Source organism: Hirundo rustica, chromosome 15 (assembly GCF_015227805.2).
Source record: "Hirundo rustica isolate bHirRus1 chromosome 15, bHirRus1.pri.v3, whole genome shotgun sequence".
Lineage (NCBI taxonomy): Eukaryota > Metazoa > Chordata > Aves > Passeriformes > Hirundinidae > Hirundo > Hirundo rustica.
The window spans coordinates 14946800-14957281 of NC_053464.1; the positions used below are offsets into that span (position 1 = coordinate 14946800).

Sequence of the window (10482 nt, forward strand, 5' to 3'; positions counted from 1 at the left end):
ACCCCGAGTGTGGAACAGCTCCAGCCCCAGTGTGGGTGACAGAATCAGCCCCAGCACCCCCAGAGCTGTCCCCAAACAGTGACCCCGAGTGTGGAACAGCTCCAGTCCCAGTGTGGGTGACAGAATCAGCCCCAGGACCCCCAGAGCTGTCCCCAAACAGTGACCCCGAGTGTGGAACAGCTCCAGTCCCAGTGTTGGTGACAGAATCGGCCCCAGGACCTTCCAGAATTCCCAGCGTGGCTCACGGCTCTCCGAACCCGCTCCAAGGACGAACCCCCGGCAGCAGCACCATGGTGTGGGCATCCCCAGCCCTGGCAGCCGCCACCCTCTGCCTCCGTGAGTCACATCCTGTCCCAAAAACCGCCCCGGGACCCCCAGCCACCCCCTGGCAGCAGGGATGCTCCGGCCGTGCTGCCCCCCTCCAGGCACACACCTTCCCCGATATCCAGGGATGGATTTATCCCTTTTTGTCTTCCACCCGCTCCTGGAGGGAGCCGGGGGTGCTCGGCCTGGGGGCCGCTCTGCTCCTAGTGCCCCGCAGCATTTCCTAAACGTTAAATCAACAAAGGAAAGGCTCTTCCTAACCTTTAAACGCGCTCGGAACGACCCCGACGAGCCGTTCACAATCCACGGGTGTTTCCTAACCTGCCCCTGCTTCCTTGCAGGTGCCTCCGCGGACCTGGTGAAAGCCGCAGCGGTGAGTCCCGGCCGGCTCCGCTGGCTCCCACGGGGCTCTCCCGAAATTCCAGAGGCGCCGCCGCTCCCCCAGCGCCCGGCTCCAGGGCGGCGCGGCCGTCGCCTCCCTGCTGTCCCCCTGTCCTTGTGCCACCCCTCACCTCCCCGCCCCGCTCCCAAACCCAGCTCCAGGCTGAGGGGACAGACCCCCGCAAGTGTCGCCGCTCCTCACGGCGGCTGCGGTGGCTTTTGTCCCCGCAAGCGGCCCGGGGGCTGCTCCTGCCTGCTCCCCTGGAGCTCCTGCTCCCGCGGGCAGCGGTCTGGGCGCTCCAGCCGGCTCCGATCGCATTCCCGGCATCCCAAATCCCTTCTTCCCTTTCCTCACCGGTTCTGAGCATCCCCCGTCCTCTCCGCAGGCAGCTCTGATCCTCGGAGCCGTGCTGTCCAGCGCTGAGCATCCCCAGTAAGTCCCAGCCCCGGCGGGGGCTCTGAGGATCGGGGAGGGTCCCGGGGGGGGTGGATTTGAGTTTATCCCACACCTGCTGCCGGGCTGGGTCCCTGGGGCCGGGCAGGATTTACAGCCCTGCGCAGCCGGTTCCCTGCTGGGATTCCAGCGGCGCGGGCTCCTGCAGGAACACGCACACACCGAGAATTCACACCGAGAGCACACGCCGAGAAATCACACCCAGAATTCACACAGAGAATTCACATCGAGAGCACACGCCGAGAATTCACACCCAGAATTCACACCCAGAACACACACCGAGAATTCACACCGAGAATTCACACTGAGAGCACACGCCGAGGATTCACACCGAGGATTCACACCCAGAATACACACCGAGAATTCACACCCAGAATTCACACTGAGAGTACACACCGAGAATTCACACTGAGATTACACACCCAGAATTCACACCAAGAATTCAGAGTACACACCGAGAATTCACACCCAGAATTCACACTGAGAGTACACACTGAGACTACACACCGAGAATTCACACCGAGAGTACACGCTGAGAGTACACATCGAGACTACACACCCAGAATTCACACCGAGAATTCAGAGTACACACCGAGAATTCACACCCAGAATACACACTGAAAATTCACGCAGAGAATTCACACTGAGATTTCCCACCCAGAATTCACATTGAGAATTCACACCGAGAATTCTCCGTGCTCCACGCGGCTGCAGCGGGAGCCTGGCCCCGGCTGAAACGCCGCTCCTCCCTCCCCCAAATCCCGGGGTACGGGGGGCACCCACGGGGCCGTGGGGACAGCGCGGATTTTAGGGGACATTTCCATGCTGCCCCCAGCCTCGGGGGGCTGGTGTGTGACATGCAGCCGGGCTCCTTCCCGGCCCCGATCCCGACATCCTGGACAAGCTGAAACTCTGCCTGGAGCTGACGGGGGCGCAGGGGGATTCCCTCAACGCCCTGCTCCTGTCGTGACACACAGTGCGGGTGAGGAGCTTTGCTGCTCCTGTCGTGACACAGAGTGCGGGTGAGGAGCTTTCCTGCTCCTGTCGTGACACACAGTGCGGGTGAGGAGCTTTGCTGCTCCTGTCGTGACACACAGTGCGGGTGAGGAGCTTTCCTGCTCCTGTCGGGACACACAGAGTGCGGGTGAGGAGCTTTCCTACTCCTGTCCGTGACACACAGAGTGCGGGTGAGGAGCTTTCCTGCTCCTGTCGTGACACAGAGCACGGGTGAGGAGCTTTGCTGCTCCTGTCAGTGACACAGAGCGCGGGTGAGGAGCTTTCCTGCTCCTGTCAGTGACACAGAGGGCGGGTGAGGAGCTTTCCTGCTCCTGTCGGGACACAGAGCACGGGTGAGGAGCTTTCCTGCTCCTGTCGGGACACACAGAGTGCGGGTGAGGAGCTTTCCTGCTCCTGTCGGGACACACAGAGTGCGGGTGAGGAGCTTTCCTGCTCCTGTCGTGACACAGAGTGCAGGTGAGGAGCTTTCCTGCTCCTGTCAGTGACACAGAGTGCGGGTGAGGAGCTTTCCTGCTCCTGTCGTGACACAGAGTGCGGGTGAGGAGCTTTCCTGCTCCTGTCGTGACACAGAGTGCGGGTGAGGAGCTTTCCTGCTCCTGTCGTGACACAGAGTGCGGGTGAGGAGCTTTCCTGCTCCTGTCGTGACACAGAGTGCGGGTGAGGAGCTTTCCTGCTCCTGTCAGTGACACAGAGTGCGGGTGAGGAGCTTTCCTGCTCCTGTCGTGACACAGAGTGCGGGTGAGGAGCTTTCCTCCTCCTGTCAGTGACACAGAGTGCGGGTGAGGAGCTTTCCTGCTCCTGTCGGGACACAGAGCACGGGTGAGGAGCTTTCCTGCTCCTGTCGTGACACAGAGGGCGGGTGAGGAGCTTTCCTGCTCCTGTCGTGACACAGAGTGCGGGTGAGGAGCTTTCCTGCTCCTGTCGTGACGCACAGAGTGCGGGTGAGGAGCTTTGCTGCTCCTGTCGGGACACAGAGTGCGGGTGAGGAGCTTTCCTGCTCCTGTCGGGACACACAGAGTGCGGGTGAGGAGCTTTCCTGCTCCTGTCGTGACACACAGAGTGCGGGTGAGGAGCTTTCCTGCTCCTGTCGTGGCACAGAGTGCGGGTGAGGAGCTTTCCTGCTCCTGGAGGAGCGGGAATCCATGAGGATGCTGAGCTGGTCCCTCCTCTTCTGCCGCAGGCATCCTTCGAGCTGGGATTCCCGGACTCTGCAGGATTTGGGGCCGCTCGCTCTGGCCTTGAACCAGACCACGCTGAGCTTGGTGAGCGAGGTGAGGAACCGCGCCGGGGGGAGAGGAGCAGCGGGCAGGGCAGCCCCAGGACGCGGTCCCCTCTGTGGCTGTGCCCCCCGGTGCCAGCGCGCTGTGTCCCCGCAGGCGGCACGGGAGGAGTTCAGGAGCGGCATCGCGGCCGCCTACATCAGCCAGGACCATTCCCAGCGGGAGAAATCCCCGATCCTCCTCCGGGCGCTTGCGGCAGCCTCAGCCGCCTCCCACCGCAGGCTGCGGCGCAGCTCAGGCCGTGAGTGTTTCCCTGCCCTCGGGAGCTCTGGGGAGCAGAAATGCCCCGGGGCCGGCTCCATCTGGGAGCCGCGGGATGGAGCGGGCAGAAATCTGGGATCCCCACAAACTGGGAACGTCCTTGAAGCGCGGCGGGGGTTTGACCTTACCTGGGAGCAGGAGCGTGGGGGCAGCGCGCAGGAAGGAGCTGGGACAGGGGCACAGTCCCCAGGCAGGGCCAGCGCCAGGGCAGGAGCAGGGGATGCTCGTGGAGGGGACTTGGAGCGCTTCGAGTCGCCTTTAACAGGGCAGAGCGCAAACGGGCTGTAAAACATCAAAACATTCCCCAGGAATCATTTTCGGGAACGAGGCACCTCCGCGGATTGGGGCCCGGGGACAGCGATTCCCTGTCCCTCACCCAAGGGTGGCAAGGGTGAAGGTGCTCCGAGCCCTGTGGCAGGACCGGGGCCGGGTGGGGAGGGGACACGGGGGACACACACGCTCTGACCGACACAATTCCTTGTCCTCAGGCTGCGAGTCCGAGCCCATCACCGACAGCAACATCACTGACGCCGTCCTCTTCCTCCTCCCTGAGGAGCTCGACCTGTGCCTGAGCAGTGATCTGTTAGTAAAAAACCTGGAGGCCGTGCTGGAACAGCCGATCACCACGGAGACTTCCCGGGTCCTGAAAAAGAAAGTGGATGAGGTGAGGGGTGACACGGGGCAGGAGCCGGGGTGGGAACAGGGATGAGGGCGCAAGAGTGGGTTCTTTGCGCTCTCTCCTGCCCTGTTTTCTCTCCCCTCACCCTCTCTCCTGCCCTGTTTTCCCCTCCCTCACCCTCTCTCCTGCCCTGTTTCCCCTCATCCTCTCTCCTGCCTTGTTTCCCCTCCCTCACCCTCTCTCCTGCCCTGTTTCCCCTCTCCCTCTCTCCTGCTCTGTTTCCCCTCACCCTCTCTCCTGCCCTGTTTTCCTTTTCCTCTCCCTCTCTCCTGCCCTGTTTCCCCTCTCCCTCTCTCCTGCCCTGTTTTCCTTTTCCTCACCCTCTCTCCTGCCCTGTTTCCCCTCTCCCTCTCTCCTGGCCTGTTTTCCTTTTCCTCATCCTCTCTCCTGCCCTGTTTTCCTTTTCCTCTCCCTCTCTCCTGCCCTGTTTCCCCTCTCCCTCTCTCCTGCCCTGTTTTCCCTCCCCTCACCCTCTCTCCTGCCCTGTTTCCCCTTCCCCGCAGTTTTTCCCGTCGGGGATCCCGGAGGAGCAGCTGCGGCGCCTGGGGCAGCTGTCCCGCCTGTACACGGAGCAGGAGATCAGCCAGTGGCAGGTGACAACCAGCGACACGCTCGCAGCCCTGCTCAGCCCCTCGGGAGGACCGTGGGACGATGCCCAGGTAAATCCACGGCGGCAGAAGGGGATGGGAGATGAGGAACCCAAACTGGGGCTGCTCCCGTCCCAGCCCAGCTCGGGGTGGAGGCACTGTGGGGTGTTTTTTGGGGGGGTTGGCAGCGCCGCCATCCTTACCAGGATCATTTCCCTGTGCCCCTCACGTGTCCTGCGCCCCTCAGGTGCAGCAGCTGCTCAGCAGGTACCTGGCCCTGGGGGGCTCCTTGACGGGGCCCCTGCTCCGGGAAATCAGGGGCAAACGCCTGTGCGAGCTGCGGGAGGAGCAGATCCAGCAGATCCCCGCTGGAGCCATCGGGTGAGCCCCTCCTTGGGGACACTGCTGAGCCCCGAGGGGCCCCAGGGCTGTGGGGAGCGGGGTGCTGGGGTGGAAGAGCCCCAGCTCCGTGTGGATGCCCCCATTCCCAATCCAGCTCCGCGGGATCGCCGCGTCCCAATCCCAGCTCCCACCTGAGCCCCAGGACTGCAGCAGGGAGATCCTGCTCGTCCCTCCCGGCCACCAGGACAACTTATCTGCACTTTGGGGTGCTGCTGAGCTGTGCCCCTCCTTCCAGGACCGCCGGGCAGTTGAACATCTCTTCGTGCTCCCAAACCAAGAAGGAGCAGCTCTATGGGAAGGCGCGGGAGGCCTTTGCCAGCCTGGCCAGCACCCCCGGGCCCTATTACTGCGGGATCCAGCCCTACCTGGGTAGGTGCTTCCCCTCCACCCTCCTTCCCTCCCTCTGGGGCTCCTCTCAGCCACAGGCGGCTCTGGCAGTGTCCAGAGCCTCTCCAAACCCTCCCCAGAAGCTCTGGAAGGGTTTGCACATCTCCCTGTGCTCTCTTTTAGGTGGAGCTCCAGCAGAGGATCTGAAGGATTTGGCCAATACCGGTGTCATAAACATGGATCTGGACACCTTCCTGGCCCTGAACCCCCGGGAGTTCCAGGTACAGCCCTGGGATGCTGCTGCCCCTCTCCCCAGGGAAGGGCAGGGCTGGCTGAGGGCTGAGCTCGGGATGTGAGCTCGGAGCCCAACCAAATCACCAATTCTCCATTTATCACCTTCAGAAATTTACCTTAGGAAGCTTTTTCTGCTCTGCAGCCCCGTCAGCAAAGCACTGGGGGCTGTGAGGGTGAAGGGAGGGGCTGGCGTGTGTGTGTGTTGCAGAAACTCAGCGTCACCGACGTGAAGCTTTTGCTGGGGAAGAACCTCCCTGAGCTGAGGAGAGCCGAGCACGAGCCGCTGGTGGTGAGCTGGGTGCAGAGGCAATGGCAGCGGGAGCTGGACTGCGTGCTGGGCATCGGCCTGCAGGGAGGGCAGCCCGAGCCCACGGGGACAGCCAGCCCGGCGGGTGCCACCTCCAGGGGCACTGCCACCACCCCTGTGCCCACCACCCCTACCAGTGTCACCTCCAGGGGCACTGCCACCACCCCTGTGCCCACCACTCCTACCACTGTCACCTCCAGGGGCACTGCCACCACCCCTGCGCCCACCACCCCTACCAGTGTCACCTCCAGGGCCACCAACCCTGTGCCCACCACTCCTACCAGTGCCACCTCCAGGGGCACTGCCACCACCCCTGTGCCCACCAATCCAACCAGTGTCACCTCCACGGGCACTGCCGCCACCCCTGTGCCCACCACCCCAACCAGTGTCACCTCCAGTGCCACCAACCCTGTGCCCACCACCCCTACCAGTGTCACCTCCAGGGGCACTGCCACCACCCCTGTGCCCACCACTCCTACCAGTGTCACCTCCAGTGCCACCACCCCTGTGCCCACCACTCCTACCAGTGTCACCTCCATGGGCACTGCCACCACCCCTGTGCCCACCACTCCTACCAGTGTCACCTCCAGTGCCACCACCCCTGTGCCCACCACCCCAACCAGTGCCACCTCCGTGGTCACTGTCCCCACTTCTCACCCTGCCACCTCAGCCAATGTCACCCCTGTGTCCAGCACCCTGCTCACTGTCCCCATCACCTCAGCCAGTGTCACCTCCCTGCCCACTGTCCCCACCTCTGTGCCCACCACCCCAGCCAGTGTCACCTCCCTGCCCCCTGTCCCCACCTCTGTGCCCACCACCCCGGCCAGTGTCACCGTCCCCACCCCCACTGCCACCAGCAGCCACTCGACCCCTCAGCAGAGCACGGTCCCCCCCAGCACCCCCGCACACACTGGGGGTCCCCCTGTCCCCCCTGTCCCCACTGCCACCCCCACTGCCACCCCCTCTGCCCGTCCCACTCCAACCACCGCAGCCCCCTGCTCCACACATCAGGCTGCCACCTCCCCTGCTGCCACCTCCCCTGCTGTCACCTCCCCTGCTGTCACCTCCCCCTCTGTCACCCTCCTGGCCACCAGCAGCTCCAGTGCCACCCCAGGCCCTGCTGTCACCTCCGGCGTCACCACAAGCACTGGTGTTGGCACTAACCTGGCTGGTACCACCCACAGCACTGCCACCCCTGTCACCAACCCCTCTTCTTCTCCCACTGCCACCCCTGTCACCAACCCCTCTTCTTCTCCCACTGCCACCACTGTCACCAACCCCTCCTCTGCTGCCACTGCCACCCACAGCACTGCCACTGCTGTCCCCAGTCCCACCTCTGCTCTCACTGCCACCCACAGCACTGTCCCCAATCACACCTCTGCTGCCACTGCCACCCACAGCACTGCCACCCCTGTCACCAACCCCTCCTCTGCTGCCACTGCCACCACTGTCCCCAACCCCACCTCTTCTCCCGTTGTCACTCCTGTCCTCAGTCCCACCTCTGCTGCCACTGCCACCCACAGCACTACCACTGCTGTCCCCAATCACACCTCTGCTCTCACTGCCACCACTGTCCCCAACATCTCCTCTTCTCCCACTGCCACCACTGTCCCCAAACCCTCCTCTTCTTCCACTGCCACCACTGTCCCCAAACCCTCCTCTTCTTCCAGTGCCACCCCTGTCCCCGATCACACCTCTGCTCTCACTGCCACCACTGTCCCCAACATCTCCTCTTCTTCCAGTGCCACCCCTATCCCCAACACCTCCTCTGCTGCCACTGCCACCCCTGTCACCAACCCCTCCTCTTCTCCCACTGTCACCATTGTCCCCAACCCCACCTCTTCTCCCGTTGTCACTCCTGTCCCCAATGCCACCTCTGCTGCCACTGCCACCCACAGCACTGCCACCACTGTCCCCAATCCCACCTCTGCTCTCACTGTCACCACTGTGCCTCACTCCTCCTCTGCTGCCACTGCCACCCACAGCACTGCCACCACTGTCCCCAACCCCTCCTCTTCTCCCACTGCCACCCCTGTCACCAACCCCACCTCTGCTGCCACCGTCACCACTGTCCCCAACCCCTCCTCTTCTCCCAGTGCCACCACTGTCCCCAACCCCTCCTCTTCTCCCAGTGCCCCCCCCGTCCCTCACTCCCCCTCTGCCAGCCCGGCCCCGCACACGCCGTCCCCAGTTCCCGTGTCCCCGCTGTCCCCGCTGTCCCCGGCCGTGCCGTGCCAGCCCAGCTCCCCTCCGCACCGTCCCAGCAGCCCGAGCCCCGGGAGCACTCCAGAGCCACCACCGCCAACATCCAACGGCTACATCAACCTGCAGCCGCCGGAGCCCGGTGAGCCGGGGATGCCGGGGCTCGGGAAAGGCTCGGGAAAGGCTCGGGAATGGCTCAGGAAAGGCTCGGGAAAGGCTCTAGAATGGCTCGGGAAAGGCTCGGGAAAGGCTCAGGAAAGGCCCGGGTATGGCTCAGGAAAGGCTCGGGAAAGGCTCGGGAAAGGCTCAGGAAAGGCCTGGGTATGGCTCGGGAAAGGCTCGGGAAAGGCTCGGGAATGGCTCAGGAATGGCTCAGGAAAGGCTCGGGAATGGCTTGGGAATGGCTTGGGAAAGGCTCGGGAAAGGCTCGGGAATGGCTCAGGAATGGCTCGGGAAAGGCTCGGGAATGGCTCGGGAAAGGCTCGGGAATGGCTCAGGAATGGCTCAGGAAAGGCTCGGGAATGGCTTGGGAATGGCTTGGGAAAGGCTTAGGAATGGCTTGGGAATGGCTCGGGAAAGGCTCAGGAAAGGCTCGGGAAAGGCTCAGGAAAGGCTCGGGAATGGCTCAGGAAAGGCTCAGGAAAGGCTCGGGAAAGGCTCGGGAATGGCTCGGGAATGACGCTGAGGATGAAGCTGGCTGTTGCCCCTCGTTCCTGGTGGCTCTGCAGCCCCCGGGGCTGCCCTCAGGTTCATTTCCAGGTGTCCCATCACCTTCCGAGCCCACAGCCCTGCCCAGCTGCTCCACTGGAAGCTGGAGAATCCAGATTTTTGGTTTTGTTTTTTTTTTTACCACATGCTCTAAACTTCTCCTGAGAGAGCACAGCCTGGGCACCGTGTGCCCGCAGGGGAGCAAAGGGAATTTCCTTCCCTTGTAAGAAATGCCCTGGACTGAAACACCCGCTGAAGCTGCCGTGAAACCTGACACATTTATCGAGAAGAGCTCGGGGGGTTTTTTTAATACCCCAGGCACTTTGAAATGAGGAGGTGAAAGCAGAAGGTTTTGTTGCCATAAAATGAAGAGTGCCCTGTGCTCTCCCTGCAGGAACCGGATCCAGGCTCTGCTCCTGCCTCGTGCCCGTGCTGGCAGCCAGCCTGGGGAGCATCCTGCTGCTCTGAGCCCCCCTCAGCACCTCCCACCCTCCCTCCAGCCCAGGGAAACAGCGCTGGGATGTCGCTGCTGGAAAGCAGAAACCCAGGAAAGGGAGGAGAACTCGTCCACTTTTGACGCCAGAGCAGGATTTGGTTGTTTTTGACTGAAGGAGGACAGATTTTTGCAGCCCAGAGAAGCCCCACAGGTCCTTACTAGTGATTTACTCCCTGTAGTACGAGCTCTGCCAAGGCAAGAACACGGGGCCCAGCTCTTCCAGGGATTTGCTGCCCATCCCATCCCATCCCATCCCATCCCATCCCATCCCATCCCATCCCACTGGGATCTGTTAACCAGTGGGAAGACTCAGGGATTTAAGTCACTGGTGGCCCAGCACCGCAGCTGAGAGATCCCCCCAAAATCATATTTAACTTCTTTCATGAACTGCTTTCTGATCAAGGGTTGTTCAAACCACGCGCAGACTCTCATGGGATGATTAGCTGGAGATAATTTATCTTGATTACTGTTCAGTGCTGTACAATAAAACATCAATCAGCTGGGGTTTTTTTCCTAATCCTGCGTGTTCTTTGAGTTGTTTAGTGCTTTGTGGGGAAGCTTTTCCAGCATAAATCAAAAATCTGCAGTGAAGGACAGACTGGCTCCCTCTCTATGAAGCTCCGACAGTGAAGATTTAGAAGATAAAAAAGACATAAATCCCTTTTTCCCTCCCAGAATTTCCTCTTGGAGGAAAGGGGGATGCCAGGAGCTGGATACAGTTTTCACTGTGGAGTTTTTTTGACAGATATTTCCAAGAAATGGG

The 10482-nt window shown here is 62.0% G+C and overlaps 1 protein-coding gene across 1 annotated transcript; it reads left to right on the plus strand.

Annotated features, from left to right (window-relative positions):
* Positions 1–290: 290 nt before the first annotated feature.
* On the plus strand, positions 291–9667 carry LOC120759813 (mesothelin-like protein; the record flags this gene model as incomplete). The annotated part of the gene is given in 16 exon segments (XM_040079444.2): positions 291–336; positions 666–697; positions 1092–1138; positions 1995–2038; positions 2041–2125; positions 3357–3447; positions 3553–3697; positions 4206–4381; positions 4900–5055; positions 5231–5364; positions 5621–5754; positions 5896–5993; positions 6215–6378; positions 7102–7188; positions 8479–8657; positions 9618–9667. Coding segments are annotated over 16 exon segments (1668 nt in total), but the record flags the coding sequence as incomplete, so codon positions are not given.
* Between the last annotated feature and the right edge of the window lie 815 nt (positions 9668–10482).